Below are 26,566 nucleotides of genomic sequence, written 5' to 3'. Positions count from 1 at the left end.
AGCTGATCGATGTTTCTCTCTCATTGATGTTTCTGACTCTCTATCCCTCTCTCTTCCTCTCTGTAAAAAAATCAATAAAATATATTTTAAAAAATCAATGGAAAAATACCTTTGGATGAGGATTAAAAAATAATAAAATTCTTCAATTTAGTGGGATGTTATTTGCAGAAGAGCAAGGTGATTTGGATCTTGTGTCTTAACAGATGATTTAGGCATATTGATTACAGGGCTTTAGAAAGAGGGGAACCGGCTGGAGTGGCTTAGTTGGTTGAGCGTCGTCCTGTGCACTGAAAGGTTGTCCTTCAGTTCCCAGTCAGGGCACATACCTGGGTTGGGGTTTGATCCCCATGTGGGGAATGTATGGAAGGCAACTGATTGATGTTTCTTTCTCACATTGATGTCTGTGTCTGTGTGTCTGTCTATCCCTCCTTCCTTTCTATCTCTCTCTCCTTTCTTCTCTCTCAGCATGTTCTAACTTGTGTGTGTGCATACTGGGATCACGATTGATCTGGAACATTACACTGGGCAATGGTCTGAAAAGCAGGTATTAATAGGGCTGGCATATATGTCGAAGAGAAGATTGGAAGTCAGGTTCAAAATATTTGGGCCCTGATACTTTGGAATTCACTGTACCTGTTGATATTCATGCTATACAAGATTGTGCACTGATCTTTTCTCCCAGCCTGGAGTCTCTTTCACCGTCAGTGAGTCAGGGGTGTGAGACTAGAACAGCTTGCGCTTCTGGGAAGGTAAAGATTTAGCATCCTTGAGTCTCTACTTTTTACATTCATTCTTGGTACTTGGCTTTCCTGCTGATTTGGGTGGCAGTGGCAGCCCTGGTGCCAAAACAGGGTGGTGGCAAGTCTGAGAACCAAAACAGGATGTGTCTGAAGCATGTTTTCTGACTGTTGGATCCTTGCTTGTCTCAGAATGTGTGGTCCCTTCCTCACACTCCACCTCCCAAGCTCTCTTTGATCACATGAACTTACTTCTGGTTCTCATTGTCATGGCCAGTATTTGGAAATGTTGACACAACTGTTTGGTTAATGGTCTTTGTTGCAGGATATTTTTGTAGGCATTTTGGTATGACAGCTAAAAACAGTAAAACAAAACAAACAAAAAAATGGAAGTCAAGCCTATTTAGCTTTCATCATTTGACTCTACACATACTGTTTTCTTCAAAAGAAGAATGGCAGAGAGGAAAAAAATTAAAACTATAACAATGCCTCAAGCTTAACAGAACTTCTAGCAAAGTATTTTCACTTTATTTTATGCTAAGTCATCAGAGTAGTTTGTATAATTGCCATTTTGTGGATGAGAATACTGAGGCTCAGAGGGGTTGTGCGACTTGCCCTGGGTCACACCGCCACTAAATACAGGCAGATCTCACCCAAGTTTCTGGCTCCAAATTGCATGCTAATTACTGAAGACCATAGCTTAATGGTTCTTAATGACATGAGAATTTTATGAGGGTAGGCTGCTGTACTTTCACCAAAATTTCAACTTTGAAAATAGCATCAAATCAGGACCCTTCGTTGGTGAGGTTAGGTGAAAGTTGGTAGTCATTTTTAAGTCCTCTAAACAATTGCTTCTGAGGTGCTGCTGCTGCTCTTGTCTGCTGGTTGTGAGGCTTAAAGGCCCCAGGCATGCATGCATATTTCCACATCTGTCATAATGACCCTTAGTTAAATCAGAGGCTCTTGATTTCTTTTGTGCCATTATTGCTCCTTGGAAAATTTTACACAACCTCTCACCAGACACTGCCCAAGCAAGTACCCCAAATTTAGCACACAGTTTCTAGGGGTTCACGGGTACTCTACAGCTGGTACAGCGCATCCCAGGTTAAGAAGATCTGCCATGCCTGCATGTGGAATCCTAAGATAAATCATCTACATAATGGCAATAGTCTAGACCCTTACACACCAGTGACACAGCCCACCTCTGTGCTTCATTGCTCAGCGGGTAAGTGACTCTCCCCACTTCCTGTCCTGGCAAAAGTGAACTCTGCTCCTCACTTGCCGTGTGCTAACACCGAGGACTACGTTTCTGTGCTACCTTCCACCGATTGCGACTGTCATGCCCTTCATTCTAACTGCAGCATGTGGAATCCAGCCCTGCTGAATCAGGCCCCTGCAAGGAAAAGGGCAAAAAGCTTTGACCCATTGACTCTTAGAAACAAACGCTTTGCAACTCAGAGCACTGATCCTGAAAAGGGGCTCAGGAGATTAAACTGTTTTCCAATTTAAGAGCACCTTTGCAGGCCAGAGTTGACATTTTGAGTTAAGCTGTTGAGAAAGGTATTTTTTAGTCACTTTGCCTCTGGTGGTAGAGAATGAGCAAATAAAGGTCTTTAGTTTATCATCAGCAGTGTCACCTTACCTCTGCATTTTGGACTAGGAAAACAATGGCTTTTTAATTTTTGGTGGCATCAGAATTCTCAGAGATCTTACTAAAGATTTAAAAAACTAATTTTTTTAAATCCTCACTCAAGGATATTTATCCAATGATTTTTAGAGGGTGGAAGGGAGAGGGAAAAGACAGAGAAAGAAACCTCAATGTGAGAAAAGTGGTTGCCTCCTGAAAACTTTATCCACGGAGCCAAACCAGCTAGGGCAAGATTAAAATTCTTGAAGCCCAGGAATCAGCACTCCAGAGACATTCTAATGCAGATGGTTCTTGAACTACACTTGGAGAAACACTGGACCAAGGGTTGCTTGGTCCCATTTCATTTTTACTGATGTCTAGACTACTGTTATTCTCTTCTCCCAGAAGTTCTGAAGTAGAGGATGGCCCTGTCCACATAAGTCAAGAGTTGATGACAAATTTCTAAAACAGTGAAGGCTGCATCATTTAAAATGACTAGAGTCCTGGTGCATGAAATTTGTGCGCTGGAAGGGGATAGAAGGGGGATGCCTCAGCAGTTTGTGACCCCTCGGGGGATGTCCTGAAATTTGAAATCAGGCCTAAGCCGGCAGGCGGACATCCTTCTCGCAGTCTGGGATACTTCTCACAGTCCAGGATCCCTCGCTCTTACTGCCTGCCTGCTCGCTGCTCCTTACTGCTCAGCTTGCTGCTCCTTAGTGCTTCCACGGAAGCGGGAGAGACTCCTGCCACTGCCACTGCCACTGTGCTCGCCAGCTTCTGGCTGAGTGGCACTCCCCCTGTGGGAGCACACTGATCACCACTGGTCATTTCCTGTATTGACCGTCTGCCCTCTTGTGATTAGTGTGCATCATAGTGACTGGTCATTCTACCTGTCATTCTGCTGTTCGGTCGATTTGCATATTAGGGTTTTATTATATAGGATTGAATATAGAGAACTTATGAACCCCTGTCTCCAGTGCTGGTAAAAGCCTGCCTTTTTTATGGCCTTGTATCATGTTAGTGGTCAGTGGTCAGTTTGGCAGAGTTAACAAACTGCCTGGAGCAGTGTGACAAACTTCTGAGCTAGGGCCAAGCGATGTGGCAAAAGACTCAGTTAACTTTGGAAGGAGTTTGATTATTCAGCGACTCCCTCTTCTGCTGTGTCCTTCAAGAGAGGCTGGAGGGAAAAAGGAGTGGGAGGATGTGGGTCCCTTGACTTTTGCTTAAGTCCTTCCTTCTGTTCCATTGCCAACATTAAAGAAAAGGACAAGGCAGCATTTCTTTCCAGAGGAATAACAGGGAAAGAAAGCAAAATGTGAAAAACCAGATTAAAATCACTTGGAGGTGTTTCTTTGTTTTGTTTTGGTAACCATCACATTTGGAGGGAAAAAATCAGGGACTCATCTCTTTTCCAACCCACCACCACCCTCCCCCTCTTCCTTCCTCCCTTATGCTGCAATATGCATAAGTAAAAGGTCTGAATTTTGAAATCAGAAGAACCATAGTCTAGTCTTCGTTCTGCAGCTGATGAGGATGTGATCTCAAGTCAGTTCTCCATTATATAACATGGAAAATAACAGCTCAAGTAAGGTAATTCCCAACACCCTAGGCAACCATGGGGGCGGGGCAAGAAAACAATTTACAAATCTCTTTATCAGTAGTAAGGTTGATGGGCACTACCCTACTTTATGCTGGAATTTTACTTCCTCTAGTACTACTTGGGAGCAGAGTACTACAGGGCCCTGTGTGGCCACCCCTCATCTCCTCCCACTCTTCCTTTGTTCACTGTGCTCTGCCCCTCTGGCCTCCATGTTCCTCTGTCACTCAGGCAGTTTCCCACTCAGGGCCCTCCTGTTTTCCTTCCCTGGGCGGCTCTTCCCCAAGTGGTTGCAGGACGCACTCCCTTCCTCCAGGCCACTGTCAGATGTCACATCAGAAAGACTTTCCTGACCACTCCATATGAATTGCTCCCACTCTCTGTCACCATAGCCTGCTTTATATTTCATCATAGTATGTATCACCTACTACTGTGTTGTATCTTTGTTTTATACTGGAGTGTAAGCTCCACAAGAACATGGGTATCCCAGCACCAAAACAGAGTCTGAAACATATGGGCTCTCAGTAAATACTTATTGGGAGAGTGAGTAATTAACTGTTAGTACAACTTAAGCTCTCAGGGACATACACCTCCGGACTCCACTTCCTCACCTCCTACTCCCAACCTGTTATGGTTAGTTTCTGCCTCCACCAACCCACTTGCATAGCTCTGTGCCCACTAGCCATGTCCTTAGTATAAGTAATCTTCTGGACACTTAGCAAGCCTTATTTAGTCTGCCCGCCCACTATTAGCATCTCTTTTTCTTCCTACACTCTTTCTTTATGCTTACTCTTTGTCTGGCCTTTCCTGCTTTTGTGAGCCTCAGGTTCCTCTGCTGGACTCTCACGATGACCTAAGGGAATTCTGGGATTCCCTTAGATTCAGCCTGGGAAGTATTGTCGTCTGTCCTACATATTGTGTCACATTATCCCTAGATGATCACACACACACACACACACACACACACACACACACAATTTGTGTACACACCCCCCCCACTTGTATATCTATATATATAAAATCCTAATATGCAAATAGACCCAACAGCAGAACAACTGAACAACCAGTCGCTATGACGTGCGCTGACCACCAGGGGTTGTGTGCAGAACATGGCGGGCATCGGCTGCAGCAGGATGGTGGAGCAGATGAGTGGGGGTGCCAGACCAAAGTGGGGCACTGGTTGCTGTCATTGGGGTGAGCCTCTGGTGGTTACTGAAAATTCTTGGCTCCCACACACATGGTCCCGCCTCATGCTTGCACCTGTTGCCAGTGCTGGCCTGCTCGCACCCACTGCTGGTGCCAGAGCCGTCGCTCATATCTGCTGCCGGCGCCAGGCACTGTCGGTGTGAGGGGCGGCTACTTGCACCCACTGCTGGCACCAGCCCCGCTCACATCTCCTCCTGAGGGGCAATTGGGGCAGCAGTCTTTTTTGCACCTGCTGACAGTGTCAGCCCTGCTTGCACCCGCTGCTGGCATCGGCCCCAATTGCTCCAGCACTGTCAGTGGGTATGAGTGGGCCGGTGCCATCAGCACATGGGAGCGGCAGTGGCGGGAGAGGTGCTGCCAGCAGATGGGACCAGGGGCTGCAGTGGGAGGAGCCGGACGGGGTAGAAAGATGGGCCACCCCTGTGCCCACTGCAGCCACACGGCCCACAGTTCCTTTTAGGGTGACAAATTCATGCACTGGGCCCCAAGGCTCTTTATAGGATATCTCACAATCAACTAATGCCCCAAAGTGAACACAGTCTCTCCCACCCTGTCCCAAATTCATCATCCTGTGTCTCTTGTCTGGGAGTGTTAATGGCACCATTCACCCAATCATTCCATTTTATTCTTCTAAATGGCCTCTTGATCACTACTAAGTGATCTTTAAAAATGCAATTCTCATTATTTTGCAGTTCCTGCCGTAAGAATTGATTTCATGCAGGGATCATCAGTAGATGCTAAATCCATTAAGTAAATGGTGGTTAGGGAACAGGATTTTTACATGTTCACAAATAACATATTCATTACAAACGGTGATATGCTCTGGTGTCACCTTCCAAACTTGTAGCACCATCGGTGGTTGGACAACATGATGTAGGTGCCTCCTGATGTTAGGAAGTACACATCATCTATGTAGTCCTCATGTCAAAAATGTTTAGCCTAAATCTTAGGAAACAGACTCAAAATATAGGACATTCTTTTTTGCAAGACAACTGGCTTACATACTTAATTCAGTGACATTAAAAATGGAAAAGGTAGGAATACTGTTCTAGATTGTGACTAAAGAGACAACAACTAAATGTGGTGGATGGGACTCTTGAATAAATCTTAGCTTGAGCGGGGAGGAAGCGGGTATTCAAACAGCTATGAAAGACATCTTGTTGGCAGTTGAGGAAATTCAAATGTGGACTGTAAATTAGATTATATTATTGAATTATTGTTAATTTTCTTAGGTATGATAATGGTAGTTATGAAAGAGTATGTTTTTATTCTTAGGAAATAGGCACTGAAGAATTTAGGGATGAAATGTGATTATTATCTGCAGTTTATTTTCAAGTGATTTGGAAAATAATAACAAAAGGTGTGCATTCCCGTGTGCAAATGAGAAAGAGGTAAAACAAATACCGCTAAAAAGGAATTGGTGAGTCTAGGTCAATTATAGGGCTGTTCATTATTGGTTCTTTTGATGTTTGGAGGTTTGAAAAATTCTAAATTAAAAGAGGGCATGGGAAGGAGAGCATGTGAATGCAGGCATGGGGGTGACACATATGTGCCAATTATCAGGTGTGTTTCTGCTTGTTTTATTTTTTAACAACAACAACAAAAAATCAAGATAGAAATAACTCCCACCCTGTCCATGAAGTTCTGGCCTCTGACACTGCTAGCAGGGCTATTGGGGTGCTTCATTACAGCCTTGCTGCAAGGGGAGAGGGCTGGACTACACACTTGACCTTTCCTGGTAGGGCTGAGGCCCCTCTTTTTTCTTCTGGTGTCTGGCTGGCATAGAACGATTATTGTCTAAAAGTTTTCCATCTTGCTAGGCTGCCCTTTTCCTAGTTTTTTGGCTAGTGAGAGCAGGTTTCGTAAGAGCTTTTTTGGTCCACCTTCATTGGCATTTCCAATTGCTGACTGTTTTCAGCTCCAAGTCTGGTATGTATGAAGCAACGGGAAATCCAGGAAACACCGCTGTGTTGTTGTTCGGGCCCCAAGGCCCCTAGCCAGTCTGCCTTCTTCTATCCACCTTTCAGAACTTGCTTGTTTGTTTAATAAGCAGTGTGCAGAGTTTAGTTGTGCTTAGTGGGAGGAATAGAGGAAAGCATGTCTGCTACATCCTCCCAGAATCAGAATACTGTCCTTAAAGCTCTTCATGGGCTGGTCCCTGCGTCCCTTTCCAGCCTCATGGCCCCCATGAACTTCTAGGTCCATCCATGCCAGAATGCTTGGAATTGTGTGCTTTCTCCCCTTCATGCTTTTGCTCTTCCTCTGCCTCAGGTGACCTCTTGACTCTCTTCCTTGCCGGCCTGTGGAGATTGTATCCCATTCACATGGATTTTCTCTGTAAAATCTACTTGGTCACTTCTCTCAGGCTGAATGTTGCCTCTTCTGTCCTAGGTAGCACTTTAAATCACCTCTACAATTGTACTTTTGTCTTGTATTGTAATTGTTTGTCTTTTTTCCTCAGCAGACCCTCAGCTGCCTTTGAGGGATCACCTAGTACTTTTAATGATAATGATGAGGAAATAAGTCTTGATGGTTAATTGCTATCCTTCCTTGCTGAGACTTATTTCTAGAACTGCTTTTGGATCCTAGACTTTCATTTGTCTTCGTGTGTAAATAAATCTGGGATGGTGATGGGAAAGTGCTGTTTACTGTCCTAAATTAACACGATAGTTTGGTTTTCAAGGGTTCCTACTTACTCAGTGCTAGATTAAACCAAGACCAGCGATCGAGGTGCTCCTGCATTGTAAGCCACAGAGCCTATAGGCACTGCACTGCCACCACCCTGGGAAGTGGTGGCGGTGCAGTCAGTCCTTCCTGTCTCCAGCTTCTGCATCCATGAGTTCAACTAACCCTGGGCTGAAAATGTTCAGGAAAAAATGTTACATGGTTGCTGATAGGTACATATAGTCAGGCCTGTGATGGTTATGTCTGTACAGAACAGGTAGACTTTTTTCTCTTGTTATTCCCTAAACAATATAGTATAGTAACTATTTATATGGCATTTATATTGTATTGGGTATTATAAGTAATCTAGAGATGATCCTATATAATAAAATACTAATATGCAAATTGACCAAACAATGGAACGATGGTCGCTATGATGTGTACTGACCACCAGGGGGAAGATGCTCAATTTAGGAGTTGCCCCCACCTCCACCCCCGTGGTCAGTGCACTCTGACAGTTTCTCCCACCTCCACGGCAGTGATAAGGATGTCTGACTGATGGACATCCCCCAAGGGCTCCCGGATTGTGTGAGGGCACAGGCCGGGTTGAGGGACCTCCCTCCTCCCCCTGAGTGCCTGAATTTCGTACACCAGGCCTCTAGTTAAAGTATAATAAGGAAGGATCGCCTCAGTTACATGCAGATACTACTTTATATAAGGGTTTGGTATCCAGGGGCGGGGTAGGCCATGGAAACAATCTTTCACCACAGGTACTAAGGGATGACTGTGTATTTTTATCATTTATTGATTGATTGACTGATTGATTTCAGAGAACAGAAGGGCGGGTGATAGAGAGAAACATTAATGAGAGAGAATCGTTGATTGGCTGCCTCCTGCACGCCCCTTATTGGGGGAGATTGAGCCCACAACCCAGGAATGTACCCTTGGCCGGAATCGAACCTGGGACCCTTCAGTCTGCAGGCCAACACTCTAGCCACAGAGCCATACCAGCTAGGGCTGACTGTGTGTCTTTAAAAAGAAAGTTGAAACCAGTTCTCTCTTTTTAGTTCCCAATGACCTCATTTAAGTAATGTAGCAAATGTGTAAGGGAGAAAGAAAATGGGTGCTGGAGGCAGGAACAGAGTATAAATTGGTGGTTTTTAGCCTGCCGGGGCGGGACCTACATCTAGAACTGAAACTGATGAAGAACGCCACACCTCTCAGCCACTTCTGTGCTTTTGACTTCTGTGGGAGCTCGGTTTGTTCCCTTTCAGGACGCGCTGCTCACTTCCCTTTGTTCACACAGACTCCTGCCAGCGTCCCAGCAGAGCAGCTCCCCGAGATGGGGGTAAAGGATCAGGAACTGCCCTCCAGCAGCAAACTGTGTGTCCCTCTTAACGTGTGCACAGCGCTGGGCTTCTCTTTCAGAGTCTGCCTTCCAGCGCTTTCTGGGAAAATGCAATTTCTGAGTAGTGTCCTGGCTCCTCTGACCAAACCAGCAAGGCAGAGGGAGATGGAAGTCTGAGATGAATGCAGCCCTCCTGGTCAGGCACATTTATGGGTTAACGTTAAGTCTTTTGGGTTTTTCCACAATCAGCAGAAGCCTGAAGTTTATGACCTATTTCCTGCTCCGCTGGGCTTCCTCGTGCCTCATTCCCTTAGCATGGGAGCTTGAGGTGACTGTCATTTGTTCCTGTGGCAAGAAAGATAAACCTTTTTATCCCCCTCCCTCTCTTTCAACCCTCCACGCTGTGGCTTTTAACAAAGCTGTCTGGACATGCATAGGGGTGCCCTCTCAACCCTGCACCCCAGTGTGTCACTGGCTGCCCCAGCTCTAGTCTGTCCCAATAAACCTGGGAAGTGCCTTACAGGAATCTTGACAGAGTCCGGAAGGAAGAGGGGCCATTGCTCCTTCCACTGCTAGAGTTAGTTACTGAATGGCTGCCCTTGCTGTCAGAAAGTAGCTAGAAATGCGGGAAGAGCTGCGCAGAGTGAGTGGGCTGTTCAAGGACTGAGAGGCACTGGCTCAGTTGTCAAACGTTTTAGAGAAGAAAGAAAGGGAAGACAGAACTGGCCTGGGCTGGGCCCACCACTCGATGGATGACCTCACAGCTTGCTGCAGTGTTGGTTTTATCGCACATAAAACTGGAAAGTTGGTTTCTACTGCCAGATGGTTAAAAGGATGCAATTATAATGTGTTATTGTTACAAAATGGTGGTTATTGTCTTGAATTATTTTCTTGGTCCTCATTTCTGGTTCTCTTAACCAGGCCCTGAACAGCTAATGAATTCAGTTCTCTCATCTTCTCATTTCCCTCCCAGCTCAGCTGGTATCAGTGCAGAAGGCTGCCCCTTAAGTTCCACAGTAAGACCCACGCTCTGAACCTTGGCTTTCTGTGCCTGTGGTCATTCTGAACCCTTCTTGTGAGCCTTCCTTACACTGGTTTGTGCTCAGTGCTGTGGTCTGACTGACCTTTCCACCTTGCCTGCACTCAGCCCTACATCTAAGTTTGTGTAATTGAAGCCTCCTGGCCTCCCCATCTAATAGGGCAAGCATGTCAACTCAAAGGCTAACACGAACCAAATAAGCGAGGCATGCGACCAGCAGGCCCCAAGTTTGACGTGCTTGTAACAGGGTCATTCTTCTCTGTTGTTCTGAAGAAGTTAAGAAACTAACCCAGAGGAGTGGAAAGAACTAAGGCTGTCATCCTAACTGCCATTTGCTAGCCTTTCCGCTCTCATCTGTAAAGTGGAATGTTACCTACCACCTGGGCTCTTTAGGAGCATTAGAGCAGGCCTAATCTTTAGGAATTATCTAGAACAGTGCCTGTAACTTAGGCAGGTGCTCAATAGGTATCAGTGTCTTCCTTGCTGTTATATGTGGTCTCTACACCACAGCCAGTTGTCCCCAGCAGTGCTGCATCTTCCTTGTACGTGAAGGTGATGCAGTTCCCTTCCGTCAAATTCTGGGCTTCGTGAGTTGATTTTTCAGAAGTTGGATTTGTGCCTCAACCCTAGGGATAGCCAACATAGGTTGTTGATTCAGCAAGTCAGCCGGATTTTTAGACAGAATGTGGGCTGTGGTACAGAAACTGTAGCTGGCTTGTTTGGGAATTGAACCCATGATTCAACCCAGACTCTGTGTTTGATGACAGTAGCACCCTCGAGGCGTTGGAGAGTGCACCATTTGCTTCTGAGCACTCTCTCTTGTTTGACTCTTGCAAGAGTTCTGGGAGGTGGACAGATTCTCACTCTACAGAGAAGAAAATGAGACCCCAAACCAGTCGTACCGGGGTCACAGCAGTTGTCATTGGTAGAACTCAGGGCAAGAACACTGATACCTTGATTTTTCTGTAGGACTTCTGTGAGGTTTTGAACCCAGATGACAGCCATAGTTCTGGCTGTCCCAATGAAAATTTAGTGCTGTGCCACAGAATCCTCCAATTTTCCTATCACGTGTATGCTTGGTATCCATTTCTTACAGAATATTCATTAATTCATTGAATGAGTTGTGTGCTGGGTACTCTAGGCACTGAGGATACTGTCAGAAATGAAAGACATGGACAAAACCCCTGCTATGCCCCGATGAAGCCTCTGTGGTAGGAGCTGAGCATAAACAAGTAAGAGAGAGGTGTCATTACTGTAGAGAGGGTCAGCCCTGAGGAGTGCTGTGAGGACAAATGAGGCAGAAAGAAAGCTGGGGCGGGGTGGGGTGGGGTGGATGGGGCGGGGTGGGGCGGAGCAGACCAAACACTGAGTTTTCTCTTGGATTCCTTCTGCTTTTTGTCTTACCCATATGATAAGCTCTCCTGGAGAGCGTAAGGCTGCCTTCCCTGCTGGCCCATCATGCCAAGTACAGATTCCTGCATATCAGGGCCTTTGAAGATGGATTTTGCAGTTGAGTCAGTCTAACGCAGTAGAAACAGGCACAAGGGCTGTCGACTTACCCACTGAGATGCCAGGAACTCCCAGAGCAGAGCTGGGTAGCCTGGTTTGTTGGGGCTCCAGCCTGTGCTGTATTTTCCTGCCAGATCATTTGTTAAATCTCTAGCTCCCCCTGCTGTTAAAAGATGGGGTGGTCTCCCAACTTGCCTTTTGAAATAGAGGTGTGTGTGTGTGTGTGTGTGTGTGTGTGTGTGTGTGTGTGTTAATGCTAAGATTTAATTATTATTATTATTTATTTATTATTATTATTTATTTATTATTATTATTTTAATAAGTACTTCTGGTACATTGGAGCTTTGTTCTGGAACTGCTGTTGCTGAGACCCAGGGTTAGGATGGAGGGAGGAAGTGCAAAGGCCCAGGCAGGATAGGGGCATATCTACGCTCTGGCTACTTTTAGCGTCTCCCTACTCTGCACTCCTACCGCAGCCAGCAGCCGGGCAAAAGTTATCTCCTCACACAGTGTAGCAGCTGTTCTGAAACTCCAGAGCAGCAGCGTGAAACCGACCACTGTCTTGTAAAATGTTCTTATTGCTCGTGTTCCCTCCATGAAGTGAGTCAGGCCTTTTCCCCTCTTGTCCTCAGGGTGTCCCCACTCGTCATTTGTCACTATAGTCTGTTTTTTTTTTTTGTTTTTTTTTTAAATATATTTTATTGATTTTTTGCAGAGAGGAAGGGAGAGAGATAGAGAGCTAGAATCGTCGATGAGAGAGAAACATCAACCAGCTGCCTCTTGCATACCCCCTACCGGGGATGTGCCTGCAACCAATGTACATGCCCTTGACCGGAATCGAACCTGGGACCCTTCAGTCTGCAGACCGACGCTCTACCACTGAGCTAAACCAGCTTCGGCATAGCCTGGTTTTTGACAAAATTCTCTTCATGGTGCCGAATTTGTAGAGGGTCCTGTTTGGGTCTCCCCACCCTCAGTGTTGTTTGCTGAGTGGAGAGCTGTGGTCCCGGTGGTGGTGGTGGCTCCAGAATAGAGCAGATCCCTTGACAGGGGCTGCAGAGAGCCCTTCTTGTCAGTTGCTGGTTGTGTGTGTGCACCAGGGTCAGACATACAACCACTGTGAAGTTCCTTTAGTCCTTAGAGATGAAATTCAAGTTTAATTTTAGCAGCACTATTAATATCAGCTGAAATGAAGAAGGAAATGGCACCAAGCAGACATGTCTCTGTTGTTTAACAGCCCATTCAGTTTGGTCCTTTGAGGTTCCTCATGAGGTAGAAGTCAGGTGGACCCGACATGCAGCGCTGACCCTTCTGAGTCCCCGTCTCCCCGAGAGGAAGGTGAGGCCCAGGCGCTGGGTGTGAAGGTTGACCCATCAGTGAGGATTGTGCAGCTAACAGTCCAGCTAATGGGTCCAGGATATTTTTCAGTTATATTTGATGGGTGCACTTTATAGAGCTTAAGCTTAGGCCAGTGATGACTCCTATTAGGAATAAAGTAACCAAAATTATTTTAATGGGACAGCTGAACCATAAAGGTGTACATTTACTTGTGTGCTATTTTTCTTCTTCATTTCAACTGGTGTTAATAGTACTACTAATGCCGAAACCGGTTTGGCTCGGTGGATAGAGCGTCGGCCCGTGGACAGAAGGGTCCCAGGTTTGATTCCGGTCAAGGGCATGTACCTTGCTTGTGGGCACATCCCCAATAGGGGGTGTGCAAGAGGCAGCTGATTGATGTTTCCCTCTCATCAATATTTCTAGCTCTCTATCCTTCTCTCTTCCTCTGTAAAAACTCAATAAAATATATTTATTTAAAAAAATAGTACTACTAAAATTAACTTGAATCCAAGATGCCTTCTCCATGGTAAGTTGTAGCAGTAGACATGATGCTTCCCTAATAAAGTAATTCTTTTATAATTCCTCTCCCAACAGCTTTGAAAAGTCCAGCTGCGTTTCACGAACAGAGAAGGAGTTTGGAGCGGGCCAGGGTAAGGCATGCCTTCTTCTTGAGCACCTCGAAGAGCATCTTCAGAACCCATGGCATTGCCGCTCATGTTCCTTCCAGTCCTCACAGTTCTAATGAGCAAGCTCTGCCCTTTCTGCTTCCTCTCCACCCGCCATCTCCTAGCGTGATGATTCAGAGCGCGATCAGAATGATTTTCTTCTTTACCACCTTTAAGAGTATGTAGTGCTCACTGAGCCTTTCTCCTGTCGTTTTGGAGACCACTAGTCTTTTCCCGTTTATAACCACCACAGCCTTTTGTGGATGTGAGAACAGCATCGGCAGCCCTCCATGTCAGTGGCTGCACTGCCCACGCTCTCCAGGGCGTATCCGCTGGAGATACAGTATCCGCAGCCAGTATCCGCTAGAGGCTGTGGAAGCTGAAGCTGGGCCCCTCTGAGCCGGTCCGCGCTGCACCTGGCTTGCTGCCTATTCCCCTGCTTTCAGTTCCGTCAGGGGCCTCGGGGGATATTCTGCTGCCCAGTGTGGGCGGAGATGGGGAAGTCGCCAAAACACGCTTCCCCCTCGCACCCGCACCCCTTCACTTTGGTCTTTCACGCAAAAGACAAAGGAAGAGAACCTCCCCAAAGGAGGGTCACAGACTGAGGTACCCCAAGACTCACAGCTCTTTCAGAGACGGAAATGGTTACCTCCAAGACTTCCCTCCTGCCTGCTCTTTAAAATTACTTTTTTAATGTTCTAAAGAAAATCATGATTAATTCTTAGAATGAGAAGAATGAGGTCATGGGTACTGGGAACCAAAGCAGCCAGAAACTGCACTGTTGTAGAGCTGGGAGCACTAGAGAATATGGGGTGGGGATCAGGACCGGCATTGCCTGTGCCCCAACCCATTTGTAAGGCTTGGCACCACTTCCTGACGCTTCTCAAGCAGGCAGGGAGTAAATATGAGCTAATTAGAGCAGCTGTTATCTTATTGAGTACTTTTCATGTAAAATTATATCGTTTTCTTGTTTATGCTCACATCAGTTCTTATGAATTAGGTGTTCTTACCTTCATTTTAATTTTATAGTTTCAGCTAAGAGAGGTTAAGTAATGTGTCCAGCTAGCAAGTGGCAAAGCTGGGATTCAACCTTGGTCTGTGAACTCCAGATATTTTCTTAATCAGTACTGTATTCTGCCTTGGCCTTGGTCACTGCTCAGAACTTCAGGTGGCTTAGAAAATACGCCTGCTCAGTCTACGGCCATACCACCCTGAACACGCCCGATCTCGTCTGATCTCGGAAGCTAAGCAGGGTCGGGCCTGGTTAGTACTTGGATGGGAGAAAATACGCCTGCTCTGATAGCTGTGAAGACCTGCAATGTCCGACAGCTGTTCTAGCATCTTCTACAGCAGCCAGAGCAGTTTTTCTGCCCACTGCATATGGTGTGATAGATCCAGAGCCCAAAGCCGCTTTAAACCATCTCACAGAGAGCTCAGCACCAACCCAGGCTGGCACAGGCTGCCCAGTCAGAGTCCAGGCAGGACAGAACCAGGTCTTTACCCACTTTCCTACGTGCAGTGTGCTCTGATACTTTTTCTGTTTTTATTCTCCTCTGTTCTACCCTACTGTACTGACCCTATCCCATTCTCTGCTGATCTTCAACCACTAATGGTCTGGACCTATGGTTTGAAAATTTCTGGTGCAGAGGTTAAGAGCCCGGTTCTGGAGTCAGACAGATCTGGGGTCACGTTATATGCATTATAACATGAGCGCCAGGCAGTGGGGTGGCTTAGGACTGTTGAAGAAATGGCTTCATTTGCCTGGAGTCTCAGAAATGCGGAAATGATTACATTGGACTTTAAGGAATTAGAGCTTTGACATCATGTATCAAAATTAGTATTCCATTTGGTAGTCATTCAAAATGAGTGGAAAATGCTTATAAGATCATGCACATTATTTGAAACAAGATAGTATAAAATTATATGCAGCATGATTACAGCTCTGCAAAATTAAACTTGTCTTCCATGCGGAAGAATGATTAGAAATAAATATCCCAAAATACTACAATGGATGATTAAAATGTTTTATTGTAATTTTGCTTGGTAATTTTCTATTTTTTTATGAAACTATATTAATTTTATAACAATGAAAGTGATAGATTTAAAAATATATATATATCGTTAGTCCAAGACTGACAAATATTCTTGATGGATGGTGCCGTTGGCAGGTGCACTTGGAAGTGGATATGTCCTCCCTGGCTGCCCTGGGCCTCAGCACCCTGCAGTCTCCACACTGAGCTGGGGGGGAGGGGGGGGGGGGAGACACTGCAGAGGTGACAACAGCCACCGCTGCTTTTTGGTCCTGTTCGTGCCACAAAGCTTGTGATCTGGATTTGAGAGCTTCTTGGTGTTGTTGTTTTTTCTATAGACAGAGGACTATCTGAAGCGCAAGATTCGTTCCCGGCCAGAGAGATCGGAGTTGGTCAGGATGCACATTTTGGAAGGTGTGTTAAATGGCAATGCTTCTAAACCCTTGTTCTCACTGTGTGTTCACCGCCTCAGCACCCGCATTTCTTCTTCCCTTTCTTGTCACTCTCAGTTCTGTAGGCAGTGGGTGAGCCAGAGCCTTAGCACGCTGAAACAGCCGGGAATTCCTGGGAGCACAGCGCCTTCTGCTTACCCTTTCTCCTGGGGCTGGTCATCTCTTGATGTCCATTTTTCCCCTCTAAGATCTGTTTTTCAAATGCGTTTGCTTTCTCTTTTTCATTCATTGATCCATTCATTCGCTCAGCATTTCCTTGAGCACTTGTGATGTATAAGGTCACCCTAGACACCCTCCCCCTGGCTCCAGCTTCTCCCCACCTTCTGGTGAAGCTAATGGCTGCTGAAAGCAGTGTGAATCTCCTTTTTTTATTTTGAACTACCTTTGGGGTTGGAAGAGAACTTTCCTAAGGTGAACCCCACATTTTGCTCATGAAGACTCTGAGGCCCAGAGCAGGAAGTGAATTGCCCCTGTAACACAGCAAGCTTGAGAAGGTCACTTTGCTGTCTGGTGCTCTTCTCAGCTCTGTTCACCTCAGGACCCTCTGGCCTGGTGGCCACTGTTGGGTGTGGCCACACTTCGCCCACAGTAGGGGCCCCTTCTGTCCTCCTGAAACTTGAAGCTGGGCCACCCTTTCCGCCTGGGATGCGCTTTGCATTCTGATGGTCTCTGCTCCTTCCTCAGAGGGAAGGAGACTGCTCTGGAGTTCCCAGGGCAAACCCAGGTCCATTTCTACATCCTCCTGCACTCCATTCTCTCCCACGGGCAGAGACCTCGGCTGAGCCTTCTCTCCAGGCCAAGCAGCTGAAGCTGAAGAGAGCCAGGCTGGCTGATGACCTCAACGAGAAGATTGCACAGAGGCCTGGCCCCATGGAGCTGGTGGAGAAGAACATCCTGCCTGTGGAGTCCAGCCTGAAAGAAGCCCTCATCGGTGAGGAGGCCCTGCACCCTGAGTGCATTGCAGGCAGACGCAGAGGGGCGGGAGGGGCGGGCTCTGGGCTTCTTTGCCCTGCGACTTCCTGCTTTGACTTGAGGACGGGGGCACAGAGTGTGAGAGCCTGATAAACAGGTTGTGTTAGCTTGGGACAGTGCCAGGAGCCACCGGGATTAGCGCCAGGGCAACATAGGTGATAGCAGAGGCCTGTCCACCTTCGTGTGTAAGCTTGGAGCTGATTCCTCCCACAGGGTAGGTGGGGGGCAGGATCGATGAGTGTAAATATGTGGAAATGCCAGAGATTAGAAATCTGTTCCCACTGATTTTCTATTAGTGAAATCTCTTTGTGGAGCCTGGCACTTTCCACAGGTATTTCACTTTTCAAATATTGATTGATCCAAGCAGTGGCTAGGTGCTAGGACCATAGCCCCACAAGCCCCTTGGCCTTAGAGAACTCACGTCTAGGAGAAGACACAGGCAGGTAAAATAGGCAGAAACAAGTTCTGTGCTAGAGGGGGCTCACAGAGAGGATCCCCCAAGCCGACCCTCACAGTGCAGTGGGGTGTGGGGTCAGGGGCTGGGCTGGGCTGGGCTGCGGGGAGTAAAAAGGAAAGTGTGTGCATGGGAGAGAGGCAGAGCGAGATGTGGAGCTGGAAGGCGGGCAGGGCTTCGTGTGCCCCAGTCAGGTGGTCAGACACGAACCCCTTAGATGCTGGCGATTGTTGGTACAGATAGTGTCTTCTTTGCAACAGTGGACCCAAAACCTGAACCCGGGCAAGGCTGTGTGCTCCTGCCCTTGGGAGGTAGCTGGGCCTTCAGGGGAGGGGACTCAACTGCTCCCTCCTTGGGCAGAGTATGAGAGGAGAACCACAGGGGTGGACCCCAGTGCATGGCAAGTTGTAACACAGCAAGCTTGAGAAGGTCACTTCCAAGAGGGGACTGGTTTTTGGGCTTTATCTGCACCGCAGACGGTGAGGCCCAGTGGAGGAGGAGCCACTGCGCTGGAGGTGGGCATACCTCGGGCCCCCAAGAGCCCTTTTATTCACGGCTTTCCTTGGCATCCATCTGCCTCATCTCAGTGTTTCCTACCCAGATCTTCACCAGATCCCACAACAGCCCCTAGTTTACAGGCCAGGGTTTGGGCCAAGGTCAGTTCTGGACTCTCCAGCCAGCTAAGACTGATAAATGTTGGCTGAGAGTTGGCAATGCTCCAGGCCCCTTATGAAGGCCTGCAGAGATGAACCAACGATGATGCTTCTCTCAAAGAATGTGGTCTGATGTATAAACTGATGTATAAACAATTAACCTCCGAGTCTGGCTCCGAGCAGTTGCCAGCATTGGGTAGCAGAAAGGCATGCGCCCTGTGACATAGCTGAGCCGTGTGGATTGCAGGACAAGGAGCAGGACGTCCTCCGTCCTGTGGAGACTCATGGAAGGGCTGCTGCTGTTAGTAGTGCTGTCAGAGGTGGACAACATGGAATAGGGCCTGTGTGTCAGGTGCGGAGGGAGCTCTGTCAAGATGGGCTTCTCTCAGGGCTGGGGAAACGCTGTGGATGATCTGGCCCATTTGGGGTCAACCCGAAGGTTGGATCACATTGTCGAGTGGAGTACAGAAGGACATCCAGGCGGAGGGGCCAGTAGGAGCAGTGGCCTGGAGGCCTGGTGGGGTGAGGCTCGATGAAGGCCTGGGAGTAGTTTAGTTTGGCAATGAGGAGAGAAAGAAGCATTTTCCAGCAAAAGGCAGATCGTGTGGGCTGAGGAATGAGCAGGAGGTGAGGAAATGGTGACAGCAAATGTAGCCCATTTGTTCACAAGGTGAGGGGAGAAGGAAGAGTGAGGAGTGGTGGGTAGGAAAGATGTTTAGGCTGGGAGGAGGAGAGCAGACTGTGGCTAAGGAAGGAGTGGGGTGGCGGGAGGGGAGGGAGGAGAGGGAGCTGAGACAGTTCTGGAGCCTGCAAGAGGGGCTGGGAGGGGGCTTTCTATCTGTCACAGTTGCTCGCTCACACACCCTTGCCTCCCGGCCATGTGAGACTCATGCCAAGGCCCTCTCTCCCAGAGTTCCCTGAGCCTCCCTCAGTGTCCCCTCAGCGTCCTTTCCCTCGAGTGGAGCATATACTGTGCTCCAAGGGGATGGCCCGGACCCGTCTCTGTCCCCCACACCCTGTGTGCAGCCGACAGCCGGCACAGCAGAGGAGCAGGCTGCTGGGCCCGGGCCTGCACCGGCCTCGCTTCTTCAGTGGCCAGCAGCTTCCGTGGGTGGAGGGCCCGGGGGTGCCGCTGCAGCACTTCCTGCTTCCCTCATGGGATACAGGCATGGGAGAAGAGAGGTGTGTGATTGGCAGGAAGTCCACGGGGGCCAGCAATCTGCCCTCCGTGTGCTGTGTGTGTGTCTGCTGGGACAGGTGGGCGGAGGGTGAGCCAGCCCAGGCCTGGGCATTCCCGGCTCCATCTCCAGAGTCGGCTGGTGGAGGAACAAACTCAGGGGCTTCCTTGCCAGTCCTAGGGAGGAGAGAGCTCGGGTCATGGCCCTGGAGGGGAGAGTTACTGGCTTGTTCTTGTTCCTTGTCTGTGGTCTTCCCACCACGGCACATTTCCCCAGCTGTGGCCGACAGCTCACCTCCACGTCGTGGCCACCACCTCACTTCCTCTGTGTGGACAGCCAGCGGTGCAGAACCTCTCCCTGACTGTGCTGAGGCCGTGGTGGGGACATCAGTCTTTTGAAATATCCTGCTTGCCCTGTTACTATCTTTCCTTCCGCCTGTATCCTGGGATTTCCATGCCAGGACCTGCCTGTCCTGTTTCTCCCTCTCGGCCTGGCTTCAGCCGGCCCAGGGCGGGGAGGGTGGGAATAGCCCGTAGGATGGGTGTTTCCCTGCTGGCCGTGGGCCTCTGGGAGTCACTGATGGGAAGCCACTTCCCCTGGCCCGTTTCGCTGTGCAGGCAGGTTCCTTTCCCAAGAAGCTCCTGGAATCCCCTGGCCTTGTGCAGGCGGCCCAGGGCAGAGCTGCTCCTCAGGCCCCTCCGCACACCCAGCCCTCACTGCGGGGCCCACAAGCCTCGGGGAAGAGAGGAGAGTTTTGTGCGGCCTTAGGATGGAAATAAAATGCAGGGGATCTGCGACAAGGAGGCAGCAGGCTGCGGGTTGGGGGGTGAGGGGGTGCGCGTGGAGAACTGAAGACTGACGGCAGTGGAGAGTGAAAAGCAAGAGGGGGAACGGGCCTTTCCTTCCAGGGAGCACTTGGCTGGCTCAGCAGGACTCCCCAGCCTTTGTCTCCGGGGTCGTGATGATGAGCACACTGGTCTCCCTTCTCCTGTCGGCCTCGCCGGGGCGTGGAGCCAGGAGACGGGGAGGCTGAGGGGTGGGGGCTGAGGAGCGGGCACCTTGCTGGGACAGCCTCTGGGTGGTGAGCAGACCCTCTCCCCCTCCCTGGGGCCGGCAGAGGAGCTGACTCGGACTTTGCTTTCAGTGGGCCAGGTGAACTACCCGAAAGTGGCAGACAGCTCTTCTTTCGATGAGGACAGCAGCGATGCCTTATCCCCTGAGCAGCCTGCCAGCCAGGAGTCCCAGGGCTCAGTGCCATCACCCCTGGAAGCCCGAGTCAGCGAGCCACTGCCCAGTGCCACCTCCATATCCCCCTCTCAGGTGAGCCGACCGCAGCACTTCCCCTGCTCCTCGGGGCCCCCGACTCGCTGAGCTGCCCAGTTCAAGGCCCCTCACTGGGACCAGACGAGTCGGGGAAGGGAGGGGTGTTGTCCTGGGAGCTCAAGGGCTGGCTGCTTGAGGGAAGAGGTGCCGGCAGTGGACGCAATTTGTTAGCCTCCTTGGCCCTCCCCGTGTCCACTCATCAGTTCTGTGATCTTTTCACACCCTCCATCTCTCTCTTTCCAGTCCTCTTTGCCCCCTGACAGTGATGGTGCCCAAGGAAGTGGCTGCCACTCACCTCCAGGCAGGGCAGGGCAGGGCAGGGCAGGGCAGGGATGCACTGCCACCTGGAGACCGCCCCGCCCTCTGGAGCAGCCAGAAAGGGAGGCGTCCTCACTCCCCTTCTCTCGCAGGTTGTGTCTCAGCTCCCAGTGGGCCCAGAGTCCCGAGAAACGCTTTTCCTGCCAGAGCAGCCTCCTCTGCCTCCCAGCCTCACCAACGGAACCACGGTCCCCACCACCAAGCCCACCCCCACGCTCATTAAGGTACAGTTCTCTAGCTCGTACCCATCCCCTCCAAGCCTGCTGAGGCTCCATCCCAGGGTGGGGACAACTGCAGGGGCTCAGGGCTCAGCAAAGCGCTGAGGAATGTGGGAGTGCTTCCTGTTCTCCGGGATGCTGGTTGTCATGGTCACAGCCCCCGTTTACGGAGCACAGTGTGCCAGGCTCTGGGCTGGGCTTTCAGGCGTGTAGTTTTCAGGCCTGTAGTCCTGCCCTCCCCGGGGAAACATGCCCACCCTTCCAGCTGGGTCACTGACAGCCTCGAGAGGCAGTGAAGAACCCTGTTCTGCAAGCGACACCATGAGGAGTGCAGGCAGGCCCAGGGCCCTCTGCTGGCAGAGCCGGGGTAGGCTCTTGCTCTCCGTCAAGGCCTGACCTGAAATACCTGCAGGGGGAGTTGGGTTTACTGTCAACCCCACAAGACACCTGTTGGGGACCTTGCGTGGGGAACACTGTGCTGGCCACCAAGAGCCACTGCCCAGTCCTCCCTCCCTCAGAGCCTCCGCCTCAGAGCCTCTGAGACCAGAGTCTGCGCTCCTGCTGGGCAGGTTCCCTTCCTCCCGGCCCCGCTTGCTTCCCTGTCTGGCCTCATCCTCTAGTCCCCCTGGCCCAGTGGGCGTCTCTGGCATCCTGGTCCTCGGCTCCTGTCACTCACAGCGGGGAACTGACCAGGTGCGCGTCCTCTCCCCTTAGCTGAGCCCCGCTCCCTGGTCATCGGTGGGGCTTCCTGGTGCCCTCCTGTGTGGCTGTGCCGCAGGCCCGCCGTTTCCATGGTCTCTGTGAGGCCGCCCCTAGTCCCAGAGGAAGCACCAGCGCCTTGGCTGGCTCCGGGCTGCTCCCTCATCACAGGCACGTCTCTTTGGCCACGGGTGTCAATGGTTTCCCCCCAAAACTCCTCCTTCAGACTTGCTTCTCGTCATCTGACTGGTCCTTCCTTTGACCACCACACATTGGAAAGAATGTATATGTGTTTTTCTACACTTCCTCTTCTCTGGGGAGAGCCCCCCAGCCCTGCCAGTGAGCCCTCCTCAAGGCTTCCTAATCCCCCAGCCCCCCATCTGCCCCTGACCCCCATGGGTCATGCTTCTCTCTTCTCTCTTCCTCTGCGGCTGCTCTTCCCTTGGCTTTTCCTCCTCTTCCCTCTCAGGGGGGTGCCCCGGGTCCAGCTCTCAGCCTCCATCCGTGGTCCCTTTCGGCCCCGCCCTTCGGAGCCTGCTCTGGGTCATCCTCCCACAGGCTCATCTTCATGCACCAGTTGCTCTGCCAGCTTCGCCGTCTTCTCCTCTTCCCATGCTCGTAGCAAACCCAGAACCTTTCCCTGACTCCCTTGCAGGGACCCCCAGTGTCACTGTGCCAAAGCTCAAAGCCACCCTGAACTGCTCACCTGCCTCCTGCGCTATTGTCCCCTCTTCCTCTAGTCCGGCTGCCCAAACCTTCGTCTTGGCTCCCACTGCCACCTGGTGGAGACCCCTGCTGATGCCGCGCCATCTGCACCCTTCTGCCTAGCACTCTCCACTCAGAGGTGGCTAGCCCTCCACAGCCTTGCCTGCACGCCCTGCTGACTGCCCCTGTCCAGCTCTACCCCTCCTGACCCGGACGCAGGCCTCCGGGCAGGACCTGCTGGCCCTTCCTGGTCTGCGGGGTCCTCACGGACACTCGGGTGGGAGGCTCTGTGCGCCGCGCCCGCTGGGGTCTTTGAGGCCCAGCTGATGAAGGAACAGAGTTTTTGGAGTCCCAGCTTCACGTGGTGATCAAGATCACTGCGACCCTGGGAGGGGACTTCACGGGCCTGTTTCCTCATCTTCACACGGGCTTGCTGGCTCCTGCCCAGGCAGGATTCTTGCAGGTCTGCAGACCTGGTCTTTGTGAAGCACCTGATGTGGAAGGCACACACTCCAAAAACCAGCTGTTTTACTTTCTTGTCAGGTTCCCTCTGCTGGGGTGACAGTGACTTTATTTTTGGGTTGATTTTCCCTCTAGCCCAGGAGCAGCTCCCTGTGAGCTCTTGCCCCTCCTTGGGACACTCTGGGCACTGATTCTGGAGGGAGAGTGGGACTGGGCAGGAGGCCTCAGAAGCCACTCCGTTACAATAGGACGGCCATCGGCCTCCCACCTGGGCCTCCCTCCGGAAGCCCAGATGCCCCCTGACGGCCCGTCTCCTGTGCCCTCAGCAAAGCCAACCCAAGTCTGCCAGCGAGAAGTCGCAGCGCAGCAAGAAAGCCAAGGAGCTGAAGCCAAAGGTGAAGAAGCTCAAGTATCACCAGTACATCCCCCCGGACCAAAAGCAGGACAAGGGGGCGCCCCCCATGGACTCCTCCTACGCCAAGATCCTGCAGCAGCAGCAGCTGTTCCTCCAGCTGCAGATCCTCAACCAGCAGCAGCAGCAGCACTATAACTACCAGACCATCTTACCGGCCCCCCCAAAGTAGGAGCCCCCTCCCACTCCTTCCCGTCTCACCTGTGGGTACCCCAAGATAGGCAGATGCCAGGTCTCTGGTGGCGGGGAGAGGTGAGCCCCAGCCTTTGAGGACCCTTTGGTCTGGATCCTGCAGAAATGGCCCCCAGGCAGGGCCTATGGGCAGGCCCCTCACCCCACACCATCTCCACCCGGCCCTGGGGGTGGAGGGCCTTGGGTGCTCATTTCTGCCTTTTCCCCCTCAGGCCAGCAGGTGAGGCTCTGGGAAGTGGGGGGGCTCCCCCGATGCGCAGCCTTTCCACTACCGGTACCACCTCCAGCTCGGGCGCCCCTGGGCCCAGTGGGCTGACACGTCAGAACAGCACCTCGCTGACTGGCAAGCTGGGAGCCCTGCCCGCCAACCTGGACGACATGAAGGTAGGTGGTCGCCCCAAAGTTGGGGAAAGCAGACAGAGCAGAGCTCCAGACGGGTCTCCTCCGGCAGAGGCACTGGAATCTGTTCAAGGCCCGCCTGGCCCTGGTGGAGACATCAGGCTTGTTGGGTAGTCATGACCACGAACAGCATCAGCAAGCACCTGTCCAGGACCTGGGGCTAACCGGCCCCGTGTGTCTCTCCTCCTCCTCGGCCTCTTCAGTGCAGTGTTGGAAACGGGAAGTGTTCCCGCTCAGGATGAGCTAGTGGAGGGGTTTCAGGGTGGAGGACTGGCTGGTGGTAGAGCCCAGATTCAGACTCGGGGCTGCCCACTGCAGCACCCCCACTTTTCCACTCCCCATTGGGCAGGTGCTGAGCCCCAGGGAAGGGATGGCCCATCCTCGAGTCCTGGGACCTTGGAGGGGCCCGTGCTTGATCAGCATATATGGTGGATCGAATTCTCCCAGAGGGTTTGCACCCTGAACCAGGCAGCCCCTCCGGAGCAGGCCTCATTGCAGCAAGTCACAGGCCTCGTGGGGGCATTTGGGCACAGGGTCAGAGCCCATCAGACCTGGCCAGAGCTCCTAACTTTGCTGCTCGTCAGCTCTGTGACCTCAAAGACATTGTTTTCCTTTTGTGAGCTCAGTTTTCTCTTCTGTAAAATCCAGTCACTTCATTAAATATGTACTGAGCACCAGCGTCATGCTGGGGATAGCTGAGGGCATGTCCCGCCCAGGCGCGGGGTAGGGAGCATTTTAACCAGGCCCCTGGGTGGTGAGGACGGGGACAGGGAGGAGGCTGGGGCATGTCTCACCGTCCAGGTGGGAGGGTCAGGCGATTGATGTGTAGTTACTGATCAGTGAGGCCCGAATAGACGAGGCCTAACAGACAGAAAGCTCGTCCCTCCCATCCTGCCCTGATGCCCTCTTGCCTGGACCCAGTTCCCTTCATCCCCTGCTGCCCTGACTCTCCAAACCCTTGCAGGTGGCAGAACTGAAGCAGGAGCTGAAGTTGCGGTCACTGCCCGTCTCTGGCACCAAGACAGACCTGATTGAGCGCCTGCGTGCCTACCAAGAACAAGTCAGCCCTGCCCCCGGAGCCCCCAAGGTCCCTGCTGCCACCTCCATCCTGCCCAAGGCTGGCGAGGTGGTGGTAGCCTTCCCGGCGGCCCGGCTAAGCACGGGGCCTGCTCTGGTGGCAGCAGGCCTGGCCCCTGCCGAGGTGGTGGTGGCCACAGTGACCAGCAACGGAGTGGTGAAATTCGGCAGCACGGGCTCCACACCCCCCGTGTCTCCCACTCCCTCCGAGCGTTCGCTCCTCAGCACAGGAGACGAGAACTCCACACCTGGGGACACCTTCGGCGAGATGGTGACATCGCCACTGACCCAGCTCACCCTGCAGGCTTCACCGCTGCAGATCCTCGTAAAGGAGGAGGGTCCCCGGGCCGGGTCCTGCTGCGTGAGCCCGGGGGTGCGGGCAGAGCTGGAGGGGCGTGACAAGGACCAGATGCTGCAGGAAAAGGACAAGCAGATCGAGGAGCTGACCCGCATGCTCCGGCAGAAGCAGCAGCTGGTGGAGTGGCTCAGGCTGCAGCTGGAGCAGGAGAAGCGGGCCCAGCAGCCCCCGCCCGCGCCCACCCCCACCCCCGCCCCCGCCACCGCCCCCGCCCCCCTTGGCGTCCCAGTGAAGCAGGAAAACAGCTTCTCCAGCTGCCAGTTGAGCCAGCAGCCCCTGGGCCCTGCCCATCCCTTCAGCCCCAGCCTGGCAGCCCCCACTCCCCACCACGCAGACACTGGTGCCCTGGTGCCTCCTCCGGTGGTGGTGAAGCAGGAAGCCATGCTGCCGGAGCCGGAGCCAGAGCCCGCCCCCACACCCCAGCTGCTTCTGGGCCCACAGGGCCCCGGCCTCATCAAAGGGGTGACACCTCCCGCCGTCATCACCGACTCCACAGGGACCCACCTTGTCCTCACTGTGACCAATAAGAATGCAGACAGCTCCGGCCTGGCCAGCGGGAGCCCCCAGCAGGTACCTAGGTGTGGGAGGGCAGGGGACAGGCGTGTGTGATACTTCTTAAGACAGCTCTGTTTACTGGGCGCCCCCATGGCGGGCAGTGGGCTTGCTTCCTTTAATTTTCCCTTCAACTGTCCAAACTGAGGGATCGCCATCCCCATGTCACCAAGGAGGTACTAAGATCTGAGATGGTTAAGGTCCTGCTCATGACCCCACACCCATGAGGGTGAAGCCGTCAGTGACTGCCTCTCTCCTCTGGCCACTGATACCAGAACATTCCTGCACCCTGGTAGAGGGCTCTGAGCAGCCCCCACCCAGGCCAGGGCCCACTCTTGCCTCTGCTCCATGGGAGTGGGACAGGCCCCAGATGAGAGTCAGG

The 26,566-nt window shown here is 51.5% G+C and overlaps 1 protein-coding gene across 2 annotated transcripts in view; it reads left to right on the top strand.

The window, feature by feature from the left end:
* MRTFA (myocardin related transcription factor A) overlaps positions 1-26,566 on the top strand; it is a 90,729-nt gene that overhangs the window by 58,120 nt on the left and 6,043 nt on the right. For both annotated transcript variants that reach the window (XM_084879094.1, XM_084879093.1), the window contains exons 3-10: positions 13,660-13,715; positions 16,099-16,174; positions 16,982-17,143; positions 20,614-20,789; positions 21,203-21,334; positions 23,521-23,774; positions 24,011-24,182; positions 25,162-26,202. In XM_084879094.1, the coding sequence (XP_084735220.1) occupies positions 13,660-13,715; positions 16,099-16,174; positions 16,982-17,143; positions 20,614-20,789; positions 21,203-21,334; positions 23,521-23,774; positions 24,011-24,182; positions 25,162-26,202 (2,069 nt within the window). The remainder of the gene's footprint in view (positions 1-13,659; positions 13,716-16,098; positions 16,175-16,981; positions 17,144-20,613; positions 20,790-21,202; positions 21,335-23,520; positions 23,775-24,010; positions 24,183-25,161; positions 26,203-26,566) is intronic.

Source organism: Pipistrellus hanaki (assembly GCF_964339955.1).
Source record: "Pipistrellus hanaki genome assembly, chromosome: 3".
NCBI lineage: Eukaryota > Metazoa > Chordata > Mammalia > Chiroptera > Vespertilionidae > Pipistrellus > Pipistrellus hanaki.
Note: the sequence above shows the minus strand (reverse complement) of the source record. Positions and strands in the feature narration are given on the sequence as shown.